Source organism: Colius striatus, chromosome 6, assembly GCF_028858725.1.
Source record: "Colius striatus isolate bColStr4 chromosome 6, bColStr4.1.hap1, whole genome shotgun sequence".
Classification (NCBI taxonomy): Eukaryota; Metazoa; Chordata; class Aves; order Coliiformes; family Coliidae; genus Colius; species Colius striatus.
Window position 1 is genome coordinate 24,126,938 of NC_084764.1, and position 26,150 is coordinate 24,153,087.

General features: G+C 36.5%; 1 protein-coding gene across 6 annotated transcripts in view; it reads left to right on the forward strand.

The window, feature by feature from the left end:
* TTC7B (tetratricopeptide repeat domain 7B) overlaps window positions 1-26,150 on the forward strand; it is a 137,702-nt gene that overhangs the window by 80,701 nt on the left and 30,851 nt on the right. For 5 of the 6 annotated variants that reach the window (XM_061998365.1, XM_061998368.1, XM_061998367.1 and 2 more), the window contains 3 exons: window positions 8,304-8,420; window positions 12,007-12,104; window positions 22,706-22,846. In XM_061998365.1, coding sequence (XP_061854349.1) covers window positions 8,304-8,420; window positions 12,007-12,104; window positions 22,706-22,846 — 356 coding nt within the window. Of the gene's footprint in view, window positions 1-8,303; window positions 8,421-12,006; window positions 12,105-22,705; window positions 22,847-24,288; window positions 24,536-26,150 lie in introns of all 6 variants that reach the window. The other variant, XR_009818939.1, reaches the window with a different exon arrangement.

A 26,150-nucleotide genomic window follows, 5' to 3' on the forward strand; every position in this document is an offset into this window, starting at 1 on the left:
AACATGCAAAAATTTCTTACTTGATCCCAGATGCAAAGCATCTGATTTTTAAAATGGCATCCAAGATGAGCAATACACATTCACTAAAAGAACTGAGAGTTCCCAATACTGACAGTGTTACTTGTCGCTTAACAGAGCTGGGTCTTCACTATTTCAAATTTTTACCTCATTCCACATAAAAAAATAGAATAGTAAGCCAATATTGGACAAATTATCTTGTCTTGATCTCCTAACATTGTAAAAATGTTGCTGTGGGAAGAAATTGCTTGTTGTAGCATCTGGGTATTTTATTTCAGACAGTGAAAAAGGCTGACTGAGGAGAAGGAGACGGCAATTTTGTTTTCGAGATACACAAGTTCTTAACCATGCTACAACTTAAACTGGCTGGCTGATAGGGGAACTTCAGATCATGTTGTAATACGTTAGTTTCTACTTTTAGGAAATAGAGTACTAACCAGAAACTTGAAAGTCACAAGTCTTCATTATTATAGTTATCCTTTCTGTAATACTTTTTGTGAACTTAGCAGCTGCATTTTAAGAACAGATAGATTATTTGCTCTACCTCTTCTGCAGTCAATCCAAAGCAAACTGTGAGGAAGCAATCTTTTCTACCACTTAGTTTATAATCATGAGACCTGATTTCCACATTTAATGTTTTAATAGTCTGTATGGCTTTTGTGTATACCCAATTTTGTGGAAACATTGTCCTCTAGATAAATTCTTCTTTAGATAGAATTTGTACCTCTTCATGCATTTCTTTTGCTAGGCTGATTAAATGAAGTATTTTTCATACTCTGCAGTCTCTGGTCAGCTGATCACTCTCTCAGCCTTTCTGAGCACCTGCTCCACTTTGATGTTTCCCGTGTGTGTGTGTTTTTAACTGTTATAATGAGCATTACATACAACATTCCAGATGTGGTCTCACTGCAGTATTGTACAATGGCACTGTCTCTTAGTCTTTCTGCTCCAGTGAGTACATACCCAAATTGCATCTGCCCTCTTCACAGCTGTCTTACTGTGATGAACCTGGCTGTTTGGCAGATCTGGTTTGAAGTAACTGTTACACAGGTTGCTTGGTATAGTCTCTTTTTATTATAATTGAACTGTAATGTATTTTTCCGTTAACAATGTAATATAATACTTCTTTCATGTTTTGTATACTATTTTTGTATAATTTTTTTCTGTGTTGTTAAGATTTTGTATATTTGTCTGAAAAAAAAAAAGGCAATATAGTTGCTGTTCTCCAGTCATTGCAGAAGTGATATTTTCTTTAAAGTTTTTACTTTAGAAAGGGACAGTTTTATGCATCACTGCTTTCATAGTTCTGAGAAAATGCATTAACTTTAGTAATTTGAAAAGTGTTCCTACTCAGTATTTGTCATTGGTTTCCTATCTGAGACAACATAGGTAGTGATTATGGTGGAGGTTATACTGATTTTTCTACCTCATCTATCCAGTCTCTATCTCCTGCTATTCTCAATTAGATCTCTGCATGTTAGTGGTGTCTTACTTGCATGATATTATCAACAGTTGGCTTGTCAAACATTGAGTTTTACCTCTTCAACTTGACATGCGGATCCTTGAATATTTTTGCATCTTTGTATTAAAAGCCAGGCTTTTGCTGTTTCTTGGACATCTTTGCTAACCTTTGTTATCAAATTATTTGGGTGTATGCCGATGAAAATCAAAGACCTAGTTATAAACTCATTTGGGATCTTTCATTCTTTATTTAAATAAAAATGGATTAGGTTATGAGCAACTGTTTTATAATGTCCTCATCAGTTAGTGAGAACAGTCTTGAAGTTATGGACTCATTTGCTGCTTCAGTAGCTATTTTATAGATTCATCAGCTATTAGCTCCAAGAATAACTAAGCCTTTCCACTTAAGAGTTTGATTTGTTCTCCATTTTATGTCTGGGTAATTAATCTCCTAAAATGATACAATTCATTTTATTTTTGTCCAATGTAAAAGGCCTGCATCTGTATGAAACACCGATTCCAGAAAAAGTGCCCAATTAGTCTAATGTATTTAGCAGAACCTGTTTTGCATATTCCCCTTCCCCAAAGGATTTGACACAAACAAATTTCTGTTCTTGTTATCTGTTATATTTATTCCAGTTTGACATGTCACTGACACACACTGTTTGACTTTTTGTTTCAAATTTGAATATTGTCTGTTCCTCAGTACTTGCATTATTGATCACGAGTGATGTCCCATAATGCTGTGGTTACTCTGTCATGTTTTGTTCAGCACCGTTGGCCAGTAATTTAAACATCTGACTTTGACAAACAGATACAACCAGATAATTCATGATACTCATAAAATGTACAGCTTGATTTTCATCATCCTGTCTCTTAGTATTTTTTATCTATTTTCCACCATTTTTTAATAGTGTAGAAAGAGGAGTGAAAACGTCCCTGTGAACTTCAGAAGTCCTTGTGTCAGTAATGGAGGCTGTACTCTGGAAGAGTTGTTTCTACAGATTCTTGAAGCTTTCAGAAAATTATTTATCAGATGATCTAGTTCATGTTTTATAAAACCTTCCTGATAATACTGGTCCCTGAGGTTCTTGTTTATCTTGTTATCAAGTAGTATCTCCAGCCATATTTCAGGGTATCTTGGAAGAATTAAGTTAATTTGGGAGACCCATTTATCATGTGCTGTTTCTCCTGCCCATTCCTCCTTCCTCTTTCTTCTAATCCTTCCCTTATTTGTTAAGTAGGGATTTAGTTGACAGATTTTCCTTTTGTTATTAACATCGCATCTCAGTGTTCTTAATTTTGTGATGTATAGTCAAAATATTTCTTGCACCCAGAGAAACTTCTCTGAGGTTTCATAAATACAACCTTTTGTATTGAAAAGATTATTTCTGGTTTATTGTGAGTAATCCCACACCAGTATACTTTTAAATTTTTCCCATTAGATAAAACTGCCTAGCCTTTCTTTATTAGAATTATGAATACTTTTCCAACATACTTTATTGTTTGTATTTTGGGAAACGTGCAACCATCCAGTCCCCTTCATTGCAATAATGCATAAGTGTCGTAGTTTGACCCAGCTAGCACAGCAGCCCCATGACTGTCTCTCGCTCAGTGCTCCCATTCATCCCCACCCTCGTTAGGATGGCAGAGGCTCCAGTGAAATGGGAGTAAAAAGATAAGCAAGGTGGTTGTGGATTGAGACAAGGGCAGGGAGGGCTCGCTGCCAATTGCGGTTCTGGGCAGAACGGACTCCAGTACTCGACTTAGAGAGGAAAGTGGGAAAGTTTATTCTACAAGAAACAGAACGGAATAAAAGGAAAAAAAAAAAGCAAAAAAGTAAGATGATGAGAAAATTCTAACCAGGATTTTAAGATCTCCCTCCCCCATCCCTCTTTTCTTCCCAGGCCCAGCTCACTGCTCCCGATGTCTCTACCTCTTCCCCCCTCAACGGCTCAAGGGGGCAGGGGATGGGGTATGTGATCAGTCTCTCACAAATGGGCTCTGCTGGTTTTCTCTTCTCAGATGAGGATGACCCCTGGCATTCTTCCCCTGATCCAACGTGGGATTCCTCGCCCGGGACACAATCCTTAACAAACTTCTCTGGTGTGGGTTGTTCCCAGCAGCTGCGGCTTCTGCCGATACAGGGGCCCTCACACGGGACGCAGTCCTTAGTGAATATCTCTGGCGTGGATTCCTCACCACGGTTGCAGTTTCTGCAGATAGAGGGTCCCTCCCTTGGGACAAGGCCTCTTCTGGGCATAAGTTTAATGAGCTGCTTTCTTGTGGGTTCCTTCCCACAGTTACAGCTGTGGATATTGGGTCCCTTCCTTGGGACACGGCCTGCTCCGGCCATAGTGACAAAGGGTCCCTCTGTCAGCCTATTCCAGCCATAGTTTTAAAGAAGAAAATTACTGCCCCTGTCTCAGGGTCTGCAGTGAAGTGGTTGGGGTCCCCCCACGGGACACGGCCTCCTCTGGCCATAATCCCTGGGCCTCCATCCCTGGTTCATGGCCTTTAATGAAGTGAATCCCTGCCCCTGGTCTGGGGTCAGCTTTAGCAAAATGAGCCTCTGGCCGTGATACAGGGTCATTATCAAAATGAGTCTATACCATTGATGTGAGGTCTTTAAAGAAATGAAAATAAATCTCAGCTTCACCAGTTCTCTCCATAGAATGCAGGGGAGTCTCTGCTCCAGCACACCTCCTCCTCTCTTTCATCACTGACCTTGGAGTCCGCATGGCTGTTTCTCTCACTGTTCCTACTCCTTGCACCACCACCAGCCAGAAGAAGAAAGGGCAGAAGAAGGAACAAACAGGAAGGAGGAAGAAACCTCCTCTTCCAACTTCTTCTTAAATAGTGATCATGGAGGCATCTAATTGTCACAGTCCCAGAAGTGGGTCTGACTCAGAGCTGGGGAGAATTTCGAGCAACTGCTTACAGGAGCCATCTTCACAGCCCCTTCCCCCTTACCAGAAAAGGCTGACATGTCACACTATAACAATAAGAAACAGGGCTGATGTTGCTTGTGTACCAAGTTGGTACAAGATCATCCAACTGTCCTGTGTTGCTTGAGTTCTTACAAGTATGCTTCTGCTGTCTTGGCCTTGAATCCTGTGGTAGTAGTCCCTCAGAGAGGTCTGAAATGCTTGAAAGATGTTAATGTAGATTAAGTCTGTCTGTAAACTGTACATAAGGTATATATTCTGATGATCCTCTAAAATGACTCGTAAAGTGCTTTATGATCATAATTTTTTAAAAATTGAGCTTTTATAGGCTCTTCAAACTATTTTTTTTTACATACAGAGAAACAGGAAGGGGATTATATGAGGTAGATTCCTGTGATTTTTGAGTTTGGATTTTGATGTCTAGGTCTTGTTGTTTGAGCAGAGTGCATGCATGCACATGTTAAGGGTAGTAGAGATGTAGTAGTATAAGGGGAGGATGTTATTTGTCATTTTTCCCTTTCTCTTGAGTAAAATGATGGACACACCTGGACAAAGCTGTGGATGTTGTCTACCTTGACTTCACCAAGGCATTTAACACTGTTTTCCATAGTGCTCTCTTAGAGAAATTGGCTGTTCTTGGCTTGGATGGGCACACACTTTCCTGGGTGAAAAACTGGTTAGATGGTTGGGTCCAAAGAGTTGTGGTCAATGGAGTTAAATCCAGCTGGTGGCCAGTCATGAGTGGTGTCCCCCAGGGCTCAGTGCTGGGGCCACTCCTGTTTAACATCTTTATTCATGATCTGGATGAGGGGATAGAGTGCACTCTTAGTAAGTTTGCAGATGACACCAAGCTGGGTGGAAGTGTCCATCTGCTTGAGGGTAGGGAAGCTTGGAGAGATCTGGACAGGCTGGATGGCTGGGCCAAGGCCAATGCCATGAGTTCCAATAAGGCCAAGTGCCAGGTCATGCACTTGGGCCACAAGAACCCCAAGCAGCACTACAGGCTTGGGGAGGAGTGGCTGGAAAGCTTCCAGGCAGAGAGGGACCTGGGAGTGTTGGTTGACGGTGGCTGAGCATGAGCCAGCAGTGTGCTCAGATGGCCAAGAAGGCCAATGGCATCCTGGCCTGGATCAGGAACAGTGTTGTCAGCAGGAGCAGGGAGTTCCCCTGTACTCAGCTTTGATGAAATCACACCTCGAATACTGTGTCCAGTTTTGGGCCCCTCTCTACAAGAAGGACATTGAGGTGCTGGAGAGGATACAGAGGTGGGATACCAAGCTTGTAAAGGATTTGGAGCATGTTTCATATGAGGAACAGCTGAGGGATCTGCGGCTGTTTAGCCTGGAGAAAAGAAGGCTCAGGGGAGACCTTACAGCTCTCTAGTACCTGAAAGGAAGTTGTAGCAAGGTGGGGGTTGGTCTGTTCTCCCTAGTAACAAGCAATAGAACAAGAGGAAATGGCCTCAAGTTGCACCAGGGAGGTTCAGGCTGGATATAAAGAAGAATTTCTTTACTGGCAGGGTTGTCAGGCATTGGAACGGGCTGCCCAGGGAGGTGCTGGAGTCACCGTCCTTGGAGGTGTTTAAGAGATGGGTGGATGTTGCACTTAGGGAAATGGTCTAGTGCTTGATAGGGCTGGGAGTAAGGCTGGGCTCGATGATCTTAAAGGTCTCTTCCAGCTGAAACAATTCTACGATTCCAAGAATTTTTTCTTTTAGGTATATAGTCACAGTTAAACAGATATCTAGAGAAGACTACATTGCCAAATTAAATATCAGGGGGACTGGAACATCTTTCATATGAGGAAAGACTGCGGGAACTGGGGCTGTTTAGTCTGGAGAAGAAGAGACTAAGGGGGGATCTTATTAACATTTATAAATATCTAAATGGTGGGTATCAGGAGGTTGGGGCATCCCTTTTTTCTGTGATATCTAGCAACAGGACAAGGGGTAATGGGATGAAGCTGAAACACAAAAAGTTCCATTTAAACATAAGAAAAAACTATTTCACTGTTCAGATTAGGGGGCCCTGGCACAGGCTGCCCAGAGGGGCTGTGGAGTCTCCTTCCTTGGAGGTCTTCAAGACCCACCTAGACATGTTCCTATGAGACCTGATCTAGGTTGACCTGCTTCTGCAGGGGGGTTGGACTAGATGATCTCTAAAGGTCCCTTCTAACCCCTTCCATTCTATGGTTCTGTGATTCTATGAAATATGATTTGAAAATACCTATAAAGTTCCCTGTGTACTCAAATCCATTTTACTGATCGGAAGAAAACTAAACTAGTATAACTGATTACTCTGTGCAGCATTGCTACAAGACATCAGGTGAAATTCCTTATGACCTTTTTTACCTTGCTTATCCACAGACATTCATTCTCTTTAACTCACTGCCCTGCCTTTCCTTTCCTCCTCAGTTCCGCCAACACACACATTGTACAGTTAAGGTAGTGTGATTCATTTTTAGTTTTACATGCTGAGTAGTTTCTGCAACACTAAATCTTTATCTGCTGTAACTTGCTGAGGCATTTGATATCATTTCTTGTTCTTGAAAAAAATCTTCTGTCATTTTGCAGTTGCTATTAGCAGCCTCAAAGTTTGTATTTGAGATAAGAGATTTCTGAGCTTTCCCACATGCCCACCCCCTACACCCTTCTCAGTCTTCCCACACAAACCATATGACCAATCATATAAATGTTTCACAGAGGATGATTAAGGTTACACTCGAATAAAATGCCAAAGTATACGTGGGTTTCAAAAGGAGAAAGTAGGCTAGCAGGTTTGTATGCATACTTGTCTCCTGCTCTGTGCTCTTTAAACTTGCAATTTACCAAAGGTTGTTTTTAAATCAGTATTTTTCCAGTGTATTATCTGTTCCCAGATGCTGTGACTCCTGTAAATGTGTATAGCAGTTGACTTGTTCATTTATTGTCACATGGAAGGGCTGAGGGATATGGTTTAGTTTAGTGACAGGCTTGGCAATGTGAGGGTAGTGGTTGGACTTGATGATCTTAAAGGTCTTTTTGAACCATAACGATTCTATGTTTTATGGCATTTCTATTATTTAATTATGCAGGAAGGTGTCTAAGTTAATCTCTGTAGAGAATTTTCTACTGATGTATGGAATGTAAAAGGAATATATAGTCATCTGATGAGGCTATGCACTCCATTTGTCTTGCTGCCATTAAAAACATCAATTTTAAAATTGGAATTATATTGGCTTCCAGCAAACACGTTTGCCTCCATTATAAGTACTTTGGTGAATATTTAATGAATGGTATGCTTTCTTCATGTTGTCACTTGTAAATGTTCAAAATGTTCAAAACTCAAGTCAAACATCAATTTTAGTGCCTGTTGATCGCAGCATAATGTAGAGTGAAGCTACATTTTCATGTGGACCTTACCAATGCTGACTGCCTAATCTATCTGGCCTAGTGGTACCATTTTCAATATAGCCTCTTCCTTTAATAGAGATTAATGTTATGGGGAAGTAACTTCCATAAGTACTGAGTTAGCTGTCATCTGAGCCAATTAATGGAAAATACTTTCTTATAAAAGCAGTAAATATTTTCTTTAGTGAAGACATGTCTTTTCGCTTCAGCATATGGAAGTACCATTTTTGGTGGTCCTGCTAATTTCACTAAGCTGAATTGTCTTGCTTAATTAAAAAAAAAAAAAAAAAAAATCTGTCCAGTTGAAAAGGCCTTCTGTAAAAAGACACCGTTACTTTGGCATTAGATATTTGACTTTATTGTAATTACCTCATGAAACAATTATTTCGATAACACTTTCTTTGGAGTTATATTTGCCATCTTTAAAAATGTTTTGCCTGAATTGAAATCTCTCTCAATTCTTTTAATTTCCTTTCCCTTTTCACTAGATTACTGTTTACAAAAGTCAAATTGGAGTCCTTATGCAGAGGCCCAGATGAAGCACTCCTTACCTGCAAACACATGCTCCAGATTTGGAAATCCTGCTACAATCTCACTAACCCAAGGTAAGATGGCTATAGAATTACAGGCTGCTTGGTACCTTGCTCAGTAGTATTTCAGGGCAATATTAGGTAAGCAGTCCTGCTTTCACATGGTCTGGTATTTCATATGAAGAAGCTCATCCTGTGAAGACTGAGGTGCAAAGATATCAACCAGTTGATGGGCATGCAGAAACTACCCAGAGTTCTCTTAAGTAAGGTATGCCAATGCTAAGAAACTCTGCAGTGATGAGGACTGATTACAGAGGTGGCTAACTGCCATTCTCCTTGTTCAGAGTTGTTGTGTTGTCTTGAATTTTTTTCACCAGACCTAGGTTATATTGGCTTGTGCAGAGATTGCTGTAGTAGAAAAGTAGTTCAAGGACTTTGACTAAGTAAATTGGAGGACTAGATGTTAATTGAGACTCTAGGAACATCAGAAGTCATGTGGATAAATATGATTGTGCCTGCTAAGTCAGCATTACTTTTTTATTAAAGGCAAGTCTTGCTCATGAACCTATTTTGGTTCTTCAAAGGAATTAATAAGTATCAAATAAGTTGTTATAGGTCCTATTTGGGTTCGCAAAAGTCTTCTGTGAATGCCCTTTGCTATATATATATATTTAAATAAGCTGTGAAATAAATGACAAGGCTACTTTGCATAAATCCATGCTGACACTGTTCAACATGTTTATCAAGAAACTGGAGAAGAGGACAAGCAGAATTTCCTGCTGTCTGGTTGTTTGAAAGTTTGACAGTTTCTGGAGAAGAGATGCTGCAGCAGAAGAGCTCATGGCATCAGATTTCTGTATACCTGTATAGCAGTACGATGAACATTACCTGTTCAGTTTTTGCTCCTACTTTGTTTCATCTCTCTTGTGTAAACACATACATCCCTTTGAGAATACTGAGAGAGTCCACCTAATGGCCAAAGAGGGAAAATTGCTTCTCCCCTCAATTAACTAGTGAGCAGTTCAGAGCAGGAGGGTTTGGAGAATGTGGCAGGAAATGCCAGGGAGGGGACCTGGGTCTGTCACAGCGTGTGGAGAGAGAGTGATACAATGCAGTGGAGCAGGACTCAGGGGCTGTAGAGAGCAAGTAGGTCAGTAGTCATCAAATTTGAACTGAATTGTTTTCATCTTCATCTCTGAACTAGCAAGAGGGACCTGGGAGAAAGTGTCTCTTCTAATTCAGTTTACTGGTTCTGTGTGCAGGGAGGGGAGCTAAAGTGTTTATTGTCAGGATGCTGTGCTGTGCAGAATAGTTACAATTTCTGGATCAGCTTAATTTCACTGAGACTTTGCATGTACTCCAGCACAACTTTTCACCTTGCATCTCTGCTGTTACATGCTCTGCACAAATCAGGGCTCTAATCATAACATGCCATTACTTTGTTGTTGTGCTAAAAGCTGCTGTTCCATATCAAATACACATTGAGTAATGCTTCCCTGTGTCAGCTTCAAACAGCTAACTCTTGTGTCACTGTTCTCTTCAAGAATATCCAAGTGGGAAAATTGGTGTGAGGACTACTTTGCATCTGATAGTTTTTACTGCTTTTTTATCTTCACATTTAAAGCTTTCCTTGAAGTTCTGGTTTATGGTAACAAATTAAAATCAAATTAAGAATGGAATGGACATGAGCTGTGGATAAGTGTCATGATGGAAGGGGACAGATTTCCCAAATCACACATTCAAAGTTACATCAAACAGTGAATACAGATACCAGGCTGTAACGTTTCTTTCGATGTTTTGTATGAAATTTAAGGGCTGAATATACTTTCACATTGTATCATGGTAATCCAGACCTGTGTGACTGGGATAACAGTTTCTCACTCAGACCTGAAATATGGCTGTGAAGTTCTATTCGCCAAATTCCAGATGTAGTGAAGATCAATTCTTGGGAAAACTTGAACTTTGAACTGCAACTTTCCAACTTGTGTAGTTTTAACGTATACTTCATTTTGTGGAAAAGCATCATTTGAAAATTATATCTCTCACTGGAAATGATCGAAGCATTTTTAATAGTTCTTTAAGCCAGTAATAAAAGGTCTTTAAATGACTAGAAACCTTTTTAGAATTTTTTCACGTATTTAAATTTCCTTAATACTTCTTTGAAGTATCTTCTTCTGTTCTGATTTAGACTGAAAACTAATTTTCATGTATCATTTTCCGAAATAGATAAGAACTCTTCTTTTTTTATATAAGCTGTGTTTTATGTTATGTATTTCTTTTGACAGTTAATTAGATTTTATGAGGTAAACTTGGTTTCAGTGTCCTCCACAGTCTTATAATAATGAAAATAAATCATATATAACTAGATACACAAAGTAGGGGGTAAATGCAACACCATGCCTTACCTTTGTTCAGTTCATTTAGAAAAAATTTCTGTTGTCTTTAATTGACATACAAACATTTTCTTCATTAGATGATTAATATGAATTTGAAACTTGTTGTGCAGGAAAGCTTAAATGTTTGTCTTCAACCTGCTGCTTGAAGTTCATGAGAAAATAGTTCAATTCTTTTCTAGTTCTTATTCTGCATTAGGAAAACAGGACAAACCACAATGCCAGTGCCGTGCATAGAAGATACATGTGCTAAGCCTGGCTCTCCTTGTCAGCAACATTTGGCTTGTGGATCGAGGAAACAATTAATACAGCAGTTACCAGAAATTATGCAGCAACTGATGTAACAACTATAGCTGACATTGTGTGTCCTAGAAAATTCCCTTCTGTTTCCTGTGGATTTCTATAATGACATAATTCTGTAAGGAAATCAGTCATGCAATAATGTTAAGATAATGCAAAGGAGAAAGAGCACTTAGTTCTTCAGTCCCTGCTCTTCTGATGAATCTTTAATAGTAGTTCAAGTAGCAATTAGTTTTCCAGAAAATATATCAACAAGAAGCCTGAGGGACAGATAGTGTGTTACAACTGAAGTAGAAATTAAGTGAATTTGTCCACAGGAGCAATCAGGGAAAACCACTGCTGCTGCTTAGGCTCCTGAGGTGTTGGGAGTGTTCAAAATGTTCCTGCTGTGCTATTAGAATCAAATTCAACATTAGGCAGTTAATATGTATATGTGCTTGTATATTAAAAAAACCCAAAACCCTAACTCCCAAAACTCTGAAGTGTGATGCCTTTTTATGTGAAATGTACTTACAGCATCTTTATAATATTGTTACCTAAAATTAGATGTCCTGAGTTTAGTGCTTATCTTCAGTTTGGGAAAAAGTGTGGGTTTTCAAGCTTACGTCTGCTATCTCAGCTTTCTGTGAGAGCTGTACCTCGTATTATATAGAAATTTAAGGTATGATAAATCCTTTCTGTAAAGCTGTTTGCTGTGGATCAAATTAAAACCCTGGATTGCCTTTTGTTTGTATTAATTATGAAAACAGAATTGCTGAAGTAAATTTGGATTTAGTTTCGCTCAGCTTCTGTTTTAATGCAGCTGGCTTAATGCACTATGAGTGGTTAGAGTGGTGCTTGGTACTAAATTTGTTCATTGCAAGAACTTTTATAGCAAGAACCTTTGTGGGAGGAGGGCAGCATGCAACTTGTATCTCAGTATATAATTTTATATTTTAATAGCTTACAATTTCTATACTTCATTGCAGTGATTCCGGACGTGGGAGCAGCCTGTTAGACAGAGCTATTGCTGACAGACGACAGCTTAATACAATCACATTACCTGATTTCAATGATCCTGAAACAGGTAAGAACTGCATTTGAACAGTTAAATAGGTAATGTACTCTGGCCATAGCTAGATTTTGCTTTTCTGTTTGTTTGTTTGTTTGTTTATTTTGCAAAATTCAATAATATTTTCATTGCTATAAGTGTAAGTAGACACTGTGAAACGTAAGGGGTTTTTTTCTTTTTTATTTATGAAGTATTCACTGACTTCTTTCTCTGTAAATTAAAATGTCTATAGTATGGATCTTGCTGAGCTTAGTGGTATTTTCTTATACAAGGACTAAAAATTAGTATTCTGAACTAGCCTATTAGCCAAAGTCTCATGCTTCTCTGCCTGTTCTGTATTTACACATATTTTATTTTGAAAAGGTAAATTAGAAAAAATTCAGAAAACTTTTTAATCTCCAAAAGTCTGAAAACATTATTTCTGATTAAATTCATTAAATTCTCTAATATTTATTAAAATATAAATATGTGGGTGGGTTGGCTTACTGTAGTCATAGCTTTGACATTATAGACAAAATGTATATCTTATGAGTCATTTATGCTGTGGTATTTTGTATAAAGTATAAAAAATTATGGTGCACAGGTGCACTACATGAAACCTAAGATTTTTATATGTCAGTAAATATTTATAATGTGTAATTTGCCTATTTTTATATATTCGTTTATCACTGAATCAGTGCAAATTGATATGCCTTAGAAGTCATATAACAAAAAAGAAGGTAATCCCTGAATTCTGTGAAAATTGCAGAAGAAATAATGTTACTTTCAAAAACCATTACAGTGTGATATTTGCATTCTGAATATTGAGAGTTTTCTATTTCCTGGATTTTATGTTAAAAGCTGTGGTGTGTATTTCCTGGCACCTTTCAGATGCAAATTTTTTTGCATCACTCTTTGAAACAAACACCTTATGGGAAAGTTTGCCAACCTATGAATTAGAATACACTGACCCACAAATTCAGATACATTGAAATGTTTGATATTTCTCTTTATTTAGTGTCAGAACTGTGCAACAGAAAAAAATCCAATTTAGATATTTGATTTCTGAAAGTTCAAGTTGGATCAAATGTTCACTCAGCTTTGAAATCATGGAAGTGACGTGTTCTATGTTTACTATAGTGGCAAACAGTTTTGATAACCAAGATCAGGTCATCTGATTTCTAAGAACTGCAATATTATATGGTCTGAGTAGGGCATAATTTAGCTTGCTGCCCCTAATGTGGAATTTTCTATCCCTTGTATTTGTATCATTAAATTGCTTAAGATAACATTACATTGTTCTGTATTCTACTCTAGCTTAGTGTTTTGTTTTAAGGACATAACTAGATTGTGAAGCTGATTAGCTGTGAGGTTTTGTTTGTTTTTCTCCTATGGGGTCACAAAGTTCTTGATCTACACCTCTGAAGTGTCCGATTTTATATCTGCCACACTTGAAAGCATTGTGAATTGGTGCTTTTTAAAGGCCATATATTCCTCAATGAATAAGACCTCATCCAAAACAGATATTTTCAAGAAGCTTGCCCTAGATTCAAATGCTGCAGCCAGTATCTTGATTGACTGGAAAACAAGATCTAGACATACATTCTGATTTTTCTAGAACTTCCAATGTGTCTTTTTTGTGAATCTCAGCTGTGTTGTTAGAGCTTATTTCTGCTGTCAAGGAGGACAAGATGGGAAATTAAAAATATAGAATCTCTTTTGAATTATTTTTCTTATAAAAGGTAAATGTGGAGGATGGGTTGGGGAGGAGTCTCTTTTTAATTTATTTTTTTGTTTGTTAGATTTTTTTTAATTGTTAATTTTAGCACAAGAAACATCACTGCATTACCAATATTCAAATTCTGATAAGGACTAGAGCTTTTTTGTCTCCTGTATCTATCTATGGAGTAGTTTATATAAAAAAGTTCCAGGTTTTGTCCAAAAGTCTTCATCCAGAAGATCTTATTAAAATCTAGCAGAAATTAACAGATTGTGGTACTGTAAGAATAAAATAACTCAAGCTTGTCATAGTGTTTGAGTGAGAAAACTTTAAGCAGGCTGTCAAAAAAACATTGTTCACAAAAGGGAGATGACATAAACCTAAGATGGTCAAGACGTTAGACCTTTACAGGCTGAAAGAGCTAATGTTCAACTTTTGTGGATCCCCAGTATTTGGAAAGGCAGAAGGAGTTTGACATTTAAATAAATAATTTTTTTTAAAAGCTGAAATAGGGGTATACAGGAAATATATTGCAGAAAATCCTCTTAGGACAGAAATGTTTGCTCACCTCCTTTTTCTATAATGTAAAGCTGCCATTTCTTCACATTTATGTATGTGTATGCACACGAATATTTGGAAATTTTCCCTTTCCTGATTTTGGTTGCCAGTTATGATGATGATCCCTTTTACCTGTCCAGTCTGTGTTTGGCCAATCTAAGAACCAAGAAATGAAAGCTAAAATTCAAATATGAAGTCTTAAGTACATGCAATTTGAATTTTAAAATCCTTTAAAGAATACCTCTATCTATAATGGGTGTAAAACATTCTTAGATATGTCAATTAAGTAGAAGTTGAAATTTGGGGAGGAAAAAAAATAAAAAATATTTTAAAAAATAGCTTCATGTAAAGCTCTTACTGGTCCTATATTCAGAAATTTAGATGATTCAAGATTAAATTTGTGTAACCTTCACAGTTTTAAAAGACTATATAGTGAATTTCTTACAAGGCTAGACTTTTACTTCCAATGACCTGATCAGTAATTGTGGAAAACCTACTTAAAGTTTGCCTCTTTTTCAGCTGGTTTGCCATGAGTGTCGTGCATCCATATTTGTATATAGTGATGAAGGAAATAAATATATATAGAAAAAAAATGATTAATCAGTCACTGAAGTAAAATTTCATGGGGAGGCAGGCACATTTCATATCCAAAAATAGATATGGATATGCAAATCGCTTGAGACTCAGTTGGCTATTTTGACTGAGGTAAGTTACACTCAATCTTTTTAAAAACTGATTATTCAATTTGTTGTGTATTGATTGCAGTCAACTGAGTTTATCACTGGAAGAAACAACGGTAGCTCAGTTTTAAACACTGGTCTTTACTTCCCCTTAAATATACTTTACAAATGCATGCAATAAAACATAGGAGGGGGAAAATATCTTTAATTTGTTTTATTTTTAAATGTAGCTTAGTATGAAAGGGGAGTACATATGAGTGCAGGCTGTTGTCTTTTTTTATGCTGCTTTCAGAAGAAGTGATATTTATTTTATGTAGAAATCATTTTAATCTTACTGAATGGTGAAATAAATGCTTCACATTTTTTGGCATCCATAAATCCATTAAACCCTGTTGGATCTTTTTTTCTTTCCTGCCCTCCCACACCCTTATCATTCTCTTTGTTTCACTTTTTTAGCCTCTGATACTTCCTCATCTTCTCTCTCAAGAACAGAATCTCCTCTCCAACTGTTTGTATCTTCTCATCTTCCTCATCCTCATCCTAAACCAGATACCTTTGTCTGGCCCCATGCAGCCTCTCTATACTGTGACCAAGTTCCCGAGCCCTGTACACCTCCTCACTGTAAATTGGCTTTCTATTCCTGATGGGTGTGTTAGTTTGTGCTTTGTTTTTCTGATAATCTTCATAACTGATAAACCGTGTTTAAACAGTTAAGTTTCAATGGAGTGTCAGTGAAATCTGGCCAGTTTTTAATGACTTAATTTCAGAAAGCCTTACATCCAAAATATTCCCCCCAAAACTGCTTAAATATCAGTATCTATTTTCATATTGCAGGTAGGGTATGTCGGAACGATTCAGAGATATTAGAGCAGTGAACATAATCAGCATTATGCTATTTCAAGACAGGAGTTGTTTTGTTTATTGAAATTATGCCAATTTGAACATAATGTAAGATCAGTCCCCATGTTGTTTGAATGCAAACTGTACAGTAATGCTTCCAGACTAGTTCAGGTGACAGGATAAAATCAACATAATTTTCCAGCTATTTCTTTTTAAGTTCTTTTCATTTCTGTTGTCCTTCACTTGTAGGTTTATGCGTTAACACTCGTTTTGTCACTGCATTTACTATAATCTTTAAAAATTCATTTTTGACACTTCTAATTGATATCAAAGTTAATTTCTACATTTTGTAAGAAATTAATAATGTTTGAATATTATCAAAATTCACTTGTTAAGTAGCTGACATGAGACAGGAGTTTTGGAAATACTAGCTCTTATGTAAGCCTGTAACTGAAAATTGAGGAAAGTACTTCATTTAGACTCTGAGAAATGTGTGTCTTAGTTTAACTAGTTGAAGTCTGGCTTTCTTCTTGAGCATTTGAATAGCTGATTAATTGCTGTTATAGGTTTGGAAGTCATTGGCTCAAATCTACTCTTTTATGAAAACAGTATATCCCAGTTAGCATGAAATTGCTTGTCTGTTGCAGAATTAAAAGTTCGTAAGAATTCAGTCAAGGATGAAAGCAATCTGAAAAAAATGCAGAATCCCAAGCATGGATTCCATTATGTAAAGACCAAGTTTCCATTTCTGAGCTACTGTATCCTCAGGGATAGGAGCTTCCACCATATGCATGAGAAGTAGCGGAACCATGACAAAAAACAGGTAGTGGAGTCCTTTTGTAGTGTAAATAATTAATGAAAGTTAAGGTTCTCTGGGTGCGTAGAGGTTTGCCTAGATGCTTATAGCATGTTAGTATAGTTACCAGAGCTGAAAATCTCACGTTCTGTATTTTACCCGGTTGGACTTTTTTTTCTAGTGAAAGATGCAAAAGGCACTTTGTATTATTGATTTGACTTACAATTTCTGCTGAACAGAAACATAATTTTAGAGATGTAGTAAGGGCTCTATGAGAATGTTTATTGTGGACAGTATTTTTCTTATTTAGTTTTTTATCTTTTGAAACTCTGTAAACCTGATTTACAGTTTGAAGATTATCAGAAATCCTCTGGCTTTTCTTGGAGTTCTTGGTTTATATATATAAATTTTTTTTTCTCCTTCTTTGAATTTTAATTTGTGGTTTGATCTGTTCAAAGGCAATCCATCAGATGCTTACTTTCATGGTTTTTACTTCCTTTTTTCAGTTTGTAAATAGTATTTACCATGCAGTTATATTCATTTCTTAAGGACTTAAATCACCTTTTCTGTTACCACAAAACGTACATGTTTTGTCCATCGATAGTGGGAGTTTGATAGTGTGTAAAGCAAGGCTGATGCTCTTTGCCAATTCAGTCACCCCAATGGCTGTAATCTTACGAGATCTGAATGCACTCAACTAACACTTCCATTTAATAATTAAAGAGGCAGTATTCATTTCTAGAGGACTGCAAATAAAGATATATTAGGAAGGTCTTGTATAACATAATGGCCAGCTGCCAGTACGTTGTATGAGAGAGGGTTTTATGCCACTGCTGTTCCTAAAGAAGTAAATTGATCCAGAATGCAACATTGCAACTGCTGTCATGAGTCATAATAAACTACCACTTGCTCTTGTGGCACAAATTTTACTTGTGGAATGAATATTTAAAGTAATGAAATAATGAAAAAAAGCTAAATAAGAGAGAATGAAAACTATAGATTAATGTAAATAAGTGCTACTTTAATGAGGATGTGGAATAATGTTTCTCTAAGCAGTTATATAAAACACTGTTTAGCCTTGAGTAGTAAATGATGGGATGGTTTTTCACTGATTACTTTTTCATAGATTTTTATGAAGTAGTGTAGGAGACCAGTTTGGTAGAGGAAAGAAAAATAAAAAGATACTGGCATGTTTGACTAAGCGGAGAAAATAATTTTCAAATTGCTGAGAGGATGCTCTATGAAAGATGCTGACCAAACTTGAATACTAGTATCCCCATATATAACTTCCTATCAAAAAATAAGCTAGATTTGTAACTTGTGATTTTGAAGATCTCAGACACTTAATAAATTTTATGGGAAAAATTGTTAATTTTGACTAAGCCTACCAATCTGTCATAACAAATGCATCACTTCAGTGGTGTATTAGTCCTGAAGAAGATACTGCCTCTTTGTATCACGTGATTGCTTCTTTTAGCACAGAGATCTGTGTGTCACACCACTAATGTTCTCACAGCCAGCTTTATGTGTATGTAAAGTTGAAACTCATGGATTTTTTTCCTCTTTTCTTCTGCATGAGCATTGCTGTTAACACTTTTTTTTCTTTATGAGAATGTTGAAACATTGAAAATGTGAAAATACAGAACTGTTAGCAATGTTCTAACAATTTTTGCAGCAGCATGAAAAGAAATGAAAAGAAATCATGTTATAGTGGTTTTGTCAGTTGATATGAACATGTACTTGAAGGATGACGGTCCGTTCTTCTACTCATTATCAGAAGGAAAAGTTGATGCACATAACAAAATGATTTTGGTTTTCTCCAAGCCTGTTTGCCAGCTAAGTGCTGATAGAGAGTTCATGTCTGAGTTCGTGTCCATTAGGCTACATTGTGAAGAATTTAATGGGAAACAACCAAAGAAAAAACTGGAGAAGTAATGACACACTTACTTACTTACATGGGATGACTTATAAGTGGTATTTTCATGTAGACTGTCCTGTAATACTTGTCTTAAGAAAAGCATCAAGAGAATAAATTGATCTCTGTTGTTAACAGAAGTTGAACTGTAGGTGTGACTTGGAAAAGAAAGGTTTCTGTGAGATGGCAATTTCTTGGTTAAATTGTGTTTCTACAAGTCTGTCCATAGGTTTTCTATTTGAGGTTGAATTGAAACATTGGCATAACTGTGGTTGTTGCAGATACTGTGTTAGTATGATGAGTAGCAACTCTGTAAATTCTTAACTGTCATTATAGGAATGGCATATTATACCTTTTAGGTTTAGAAACACTTTGTTACCATTAGAACCTTCTGTAACACTTTGTGATTCCAGATGTTAATCAGTAATTTAAGTAGTGAATTCTGGGTCTTGGAAAGGCAGTCCCTGCTTTGCTTTTGGTCTATTTAGCGTAAAGAATTTCAGAACAAAATTACACAAATCAAAGTGAGTAGCTAGGATCCATTTGGGTGATATATTTCTTTTCGAGACCTCATGCTTTTGTATTACAAAATAAACACTCTTTGCTGCTTATGTTATTTGTTATGTTACTATGTTATTTATGTTATTCCTGAGTGTTGTGTTGTAACAGCAGGTCTAAGAGGTGTCTGGGAAGAGCAAGGATATTTGTGTGCACGAAAGACATAGTAAAATTTTAAAGCAAAAATTCTCGCTATTCTATCTCAGCATTTGAAGGAAGCTTTAACTGAGTGAATTGTAACACTGAAAGTGAGAATATGTTTGCGTTTTGTCTGAAAGTACTGAGCACTGACCAAAGAAACAAAAATGCAGATAAGGCTGGGAAGAGAGAACAGAGCTTATGACAAAACTAACAGAGAGCTGCCAAATAAGTAACTGGCTATGTAGACTCTATGAGGCCTTGAGTAGACTTCAAGACCTCCTCTTTGTCCTCAGTTTCTCACAAATCACTATGTATCTTTACATGTTGTAATTCAAATTACTGTATGTTTTACAATTTTAATGTGACTATAAAGATCTAAATCTAGGGGCTCCCAGGTTAGAACAAGGACCAAATAGTTCAGATATTAGTTCTAATTAAAAAAAAAAAAAAAAAAAAAAAAGGTTGAATAAAACTTAGAGAAAGGCCAGAAATAGCTTTTCAGTACACACAATATTTAAATGAACTTAAATTATTTTCAGTTGTCTACACACTGAAAGCTAACTAATTGTATTTTAACAAAAGAAGCCAGTATTTAGTCAGATTACAGCTATTTGTGCCAATACTAAAGAAGCATTTAGAAGTTTGTGGATTTATGAATTAGAGCTATCAGCAGGAGTGCAATGTACCTGAAAGATGCTTGGTTCATCAGTGTCAAAAGACTACTGTAATTTTTTTGAAAGGGAGAGTGAGAAAGAGGAGGAGAGTGAAAAAAAAATAGCAGAGATGTAGAAGTGAGTTAAAGGATACAGTGGCTGTGCTGATTAGATATGCAAGGCTGTACTGGAGATCACCCCTCCTTTGTTCTTGATAGCTCTCTTAATAGCACTGCTATGAGAGTTTTTGAAGAAACAAAACCAGAACAAAAAAGTCAAGTTACTGATGTGCTTGTGCTGTCTTGCAACATCTTTAAGTTCTCTACATTTTTGGTAAGACTGAGGCATGAAGGATCTTAAAGGCCAGTATTTCGAAACAGCAGAAGATTACACTCAAGTTTTGTAATATGCTGCTTACCATTGATCTTCAGATTGAACCCCAAGAATCCACTTATTTGGGATGTTGTTTAGAGGCAGCTTAAATTTAGTAGATTATTTTGATTAATCTGTAGTCTGAGTTTCTAAAACAATTACCTGATCCATGTTCGATTTTAAATAGTTAGTACATTTTTATATCAATTGTATTATTTAGTGAAAGGTAGGAGGCAACTATTTTCTAGTAGTTTGATTGAAATAAGGACACTTGACAACTACTTTGTATATTTTGTGTGTTTCCTTCAGAGAACTAATTACTAGAATATGCTAAACATAGAATATGTCTTTTCCTAAACAGGAAATATGAGCAATTTGAAGAAAATATTTTTATTTAAGATTTTTTTCTGCCACTCATAAGAAAGTCCAGGATAGGAGTTAATTACTACAGGAAGCACTCGGTATCCACTGTTTTAACTTTAATGTAAGTGACATTGCAACTCACAAGAATTTTATCCCAGTATACTACTTCTTTTATAGAGAACTTCATGTAGAAAAAGTTTTAATAGTAAATTACCACATGTGCTTTATTGATTAAGTACTAGAGGCTTAATATGTAACAGCATATTTTGTGTATGAAATTACTGGCTAGCAGCTTTAAATAATAGAAAATCTAGACCCTTTTTAATACTAAATGGAGTAGATGCTTTTCAGAAGGAAAAGATTAGATTATAACCTTTGTGTCAGTGAATCACAACTTTTCTTTACAAATTCTTCTGGATAGATAAGGAGCCTCTTTCACTTAATAGTCCTTGGAAGGCAAACAAGTGACATACATTTACTTAAGTGGGTCAGAGTAGGAAAGGATTAGTGGTCACTAGTGCTTTTTTTATGCTACCTTTGCTGGTATATTTCTGGAATATCTTCCCCATGCTTCTTGCTTAGATGTCCTTTTTCTATTTCTTCAGAAGTTAAGCCTTAAGTATAAGACACACAAAAACTTCAGTGAACATTCAACTCTGCAGGCTGGAGTTTGAGTTGTTTCATCGACCAGTAAAGGAAAGTACACTCCACAGCCAGATATTATTTCAGATCTTCAGGGTAATTCCTTATCTGTAATGACATACAAAATTATAATTATGTCCTATGTTGATTTTCCCTTGCTTCTGTCAGTTAAGGGAAACATGATGCACACTTTCAGACCAATTTCCTCTTCCCACCAATTTGTGCACTAGGCATTTTTTTGCTTTTCTGGTTTGCTGATTTATCTTATATCATGTAAGAATGTAAAAAGTGGGTTTTGTGTAGCACATCATGCTGAAATTCTTTAAAAATCTGTGATATTGATTGCAAAGGTTTCATTTATTTCTTAACTGCTGGTGATAAGGATGAGCTTGTGAGGTGCAATTCAACCTATACAGGATTCAATGCTTTCTTTTGGAGTACCTGCCATTGTTGACCATTATAGATATGCTGATGGGTTTAGAAGACTTTTAATGTGATCTAGTATGGAATGTTTCGCTTCCATTATTTATTAATCAAGTCTAGTCAGTCTGAGATTTTGTAATTATAAAACAAATGGAGATATGTTGAAGCTTAAATGACAAGAAGCTTAAAATTTTGATGATTTTGATTTTTAAAAACATCATTACTATATACAGTCAGTACTTCTCTATCCAAAGTACAGTTGCTGTTATTGTCAAGCCATAGAAGCTTTTTTATTTCTAGTACTTTGAAAAAGGTCGTATTTCCCAATGAGATTCTAATCACACTTGTAAATGCTTCATTTTATGAGAATTATCCTTTGCATAGCGTATTTTGGGAATGTTCTATATGCAAGGGACTTTTTTTGCCACAAAGCATTTTAACTCAACCTTCTTGATTAGCTAAGGTTTACATTCAGTGCAGTTTAATTGTGTATTTGTGATGGACTATGTAGTGATCAACTTGTCTATTTCAGTTCACTTTTTTTTTTAACTGTTATTAACCTTAAAATAGTTCTCTAATTTCACTCTATGGAAAGACACAGCAATTACTAACATCAAAGTGCATGCAGCAACCTGAAGATTACAGTGTACAATACCATCACAAACCTTTTTTTGGATTGTACATTGCCACAGAAGATTTGTCGAGTTTAATTCATAGTAACAACCCAAAAATATGTCAGATATAGTTACCAATGTTCAGTATGGTTTTTATATAGTCTTTCATAGGAGTAGAAAAGCTTTCATAACAAGGAAAATTAACATGACATTTCAAAAAGCTTCTCCAAAACAGTACATGTAAATTAAATCTTAAGAAGCTTGGAGTAAAACCTTTTATGAAAAGAGTTACAATTAAATGCTTTATGAAACATGAATGACCTTCATTTTCTTATGATGGTAATTTTTTATTACTTCTACAGGTTCAGTCCATGCCACATCAATAGCAGCTTCCAGAGTGGAGCAAGCACTGAGTGAGGTTGCTTCATCTCTGCAAAGTAGTGCCCCTAAACAAGGTCCCCTGCATCCTTGGATGACTCTGGCTCAAATATGGCTTCATGCAGGTATTGTAAAAGTTAAATTCTTTCTTGTTCTTCCCCCTCCCCTTTCTTGCTTGTCTAAGTACTTGCGAAATTCTGTTGGTTTCATTTAGAATCTGTTCTGTTGTCAAATCAAACTTCTTCCAGGTGTGTGGCACTGAAACAAGTCAAGAAATTAACATCACATTAGTTACTTGCTTGTAAGATCATTTATGTAAGATAAGACACTGATTTTATCATAAAGTAGTTTTCCTTATGCGTAAATGGAAGTTTTTGTGTTCCAGCTTCTTTCCATTACCCCTTGTCCTGTCACCAGATGGAAAAGAAAAAAGTGATGCCCTGATCTAATGACACCCACCATTTGGATACTTGTAAATATTAATGAGATCCCCCCTCAGTCTTCTCTTCTCCAGACTAAACAGCCCCAGTTCCCGCAGCCTTCCCTCATAAGGAAGATGCTCCAGTCCCCTGATCATCTTGGTGGCCCTGCGCTGGACTCTCCAGAAGTTCCCTGTCCCTCTTGAGCTGGGATTTATAATGCAGTTGTTATCAGTGGAGTCATGTCTTCTGTAGAACAACAGCAACGCTCTCTCTTATCTGTGAAGAATTTAGTTTCTGAAGTACCTTGGTTACGTTATGAAATTTTGATGCTCAAATTTCGCAGTGGCGGTTATATAAAATTTTAGCCAGAAAATGATGATCCAGTGTATTTTTTAAACAGTTCAAAATATACACTGTGCAATTGTTTTTATCGATACTTATATCAGAAAGGTGTAATTTAGAAATCAGTCAGCAATTGCTCTGCTTTGAATTGCTCTCAGAATTAAGCATGTTTCAGTGACATAATTTTTTTCTTCATGTTTACGTTCAATGGAGCAGTGCTATGTTTCTTAGCACTTTAATTTCTCCTTTTTTTTATCAAGTTTTCTTGTGTGAAAGTCATTTCAGGGCAATGACTTCTGTGTTTTAGTTAGTGTTTCAGAGAAAAAGACCAGAAGATTTGAAAGAAAGACCAATCATAGCGATTAATAATAGTGATATCATTTGGATGTAGGAAAGACTCCTTGAAAGCAGCACAGATTAGAACAGGGCAAGGTCTACTAGTGTAGTCACCTGCCCTGCTTCAGGGCATCACTGATTTTAACTATTTATAAACCATCACAGATGGACATCTACAGTAACCCGTATCATCTATAATGCTGATAGTTTCTCAGCTTTCTGTGACATCTGGTTCTACTGCTTGCTTTCTGGGTTTTTTTTTTATTTTCATTAGTCATGTTGCTGCTTATCCAGTCCATTCAAGTGGTGGTTTTGCCAACAAACAAGGGGTCTGGACAGTCTTTGCTCATCGCTCTTTAGTTCCCAAATTAGTCAGGTTTGCACACATGGTGGTGGTCTGCTGCTGCAATCTGTTGCACGGTCCACATTCCACTCTCAAAAATACCTATCATATTCTTGACTCCTAGCAGGAGGAAGCATGAGTGGAAAGTAGCAGAGAGTTGAGTTGGAGAATGAACTAAAGTGTTAAATATCCAGGGGAATGATGCAACAATGTATGAAGAGTACTCTGACTCTTTGTGTATGGGGAGCAATGAAAGAAAAAAATAGAAATGGAAGAGAGCTTCTGTCTGCCTTCAGAGAAGGCACAGCAACCTGAAGTCTACTTCTTCTCCACTTTGGAGTGATCCTGTGCTTGAAACATCAGAACGAACGGTAATTTGTACTGTCTTTCAGAGTGTTTAGGTATCCTGCTATTTGACTACTTGTCCTTCTGCAGTAAATGCCCTGAGCCTTGATAAAGGCTCTTTACTGTAGGGACATTCAGAATCAAGTTTTGTCCCAGAAGCATGATACAAAGCAGATATTTTGGAAAGTATCTTCATCAGTATTTATGGGTGACTTGCATAGAAAGCAGTGACAAAAATCACTTAACGCCTTACTTGCAGCACATGTTCTTTAAATAAATGTGAAGATTTCCCATTGGGAAATTGCTTCCTTTTTGAGACTTACACTACATTTAACTGTTTAGTTGCTGTATGTTAGTGCAGTGTTTTACTTCTTAGTAGGGAGAAAAGGAAATCTTTAACAAGCTTTAAATCTTAAAAGACAAAAAATATTATTCTTCCTCTTAGATTATAGAGATGTGGGAAAGTTACATAAATAAGTTCTAGTACAAGGAAAACGTAATGGAATATGTTTACCCAAACTAATATATAAGATGTGAAAAAAAAAAGAGAAAATGCTTGTTCTTACAGATATACAATGTCATTTCCTCTGTCATTCATGTAAATTTGTATGGCCTTCAGTACAAAGAGGTTGATTTTGCATACAGTAGCTGGCTTTTAATTTTTCACCTCACATTTATTATTGAACTGTTTCTGTGCATAGAGTGTAAAGTTGAAAAATCAGGCATATTTAAAATGTGAAACGAAATGCTTTTTGCATTTAGAACATTTTCCAGTAACTCACTGTTAAAAACCAGACCTGTCCCTAAATGATCAATGGCTGTGATGGTTTTTTGAGAAATGACCAAGACATCAGCAAGACTGAACTCAGTATCGCTATGCAGCTTGATTGGAATATAGATTGAATTCTCAATAAAGTGTATATGTTAGGCATTGGAAGGATTTGAGCCAGAAGGCATTCTTGATGTTCTCTAGGTGGAGACATTGAAAAGAGCACATGAGAAGTGCCACCTGGGTTCTCTGCAAGCTGCTGCTCCTCTCTTGAGATTTTCCTACAAAGTCTGCTTGCACTTGTCAGTTTTCCACAACTGATTTATTTGAATTTGCCATGTTGATTTTGAACATTTTTATTCAGTTTCAGGTGAATATCTCAGAATGAACAGTCCTCCTTCAGTTTCAGGAATTTCTTGAATGAACTTCCATGTTTAATACCTAGATGCAAGTTCCACTTTCTCTTCATTCTTGCATAGTTTTTCAGAAAGCCTACTGTGTGTTCTGTTGGAGTGGCGTGACTTCTGGTAGAGAAAATAGTATATTTTTAAAATATAATAACTTAAAGGATTGTTTATTTGTTTAAATTCAATACTTTCAGGGAGTTAATAGACTGTTAATAACTGTGAAGTTTCTCTTGTGCTGTTAATACTAAGACTAATTTATAAGCAGTATTGCAGCCTCTACTGGCTAGTGTTAAAAGCCAGTGCTACTACTTGTTCTCAAGGAATACATAATTTTTACTGCAGTTTGTTAAACTAGCTATTTTTTAGTGTAAAATTACTGTGGTAGCAGATAGTCACCTACTTCGAATAATTTTTAGTTTCTGTGTATTATTTGCTAATAACTATGGTTTTTACTTAATACATTTT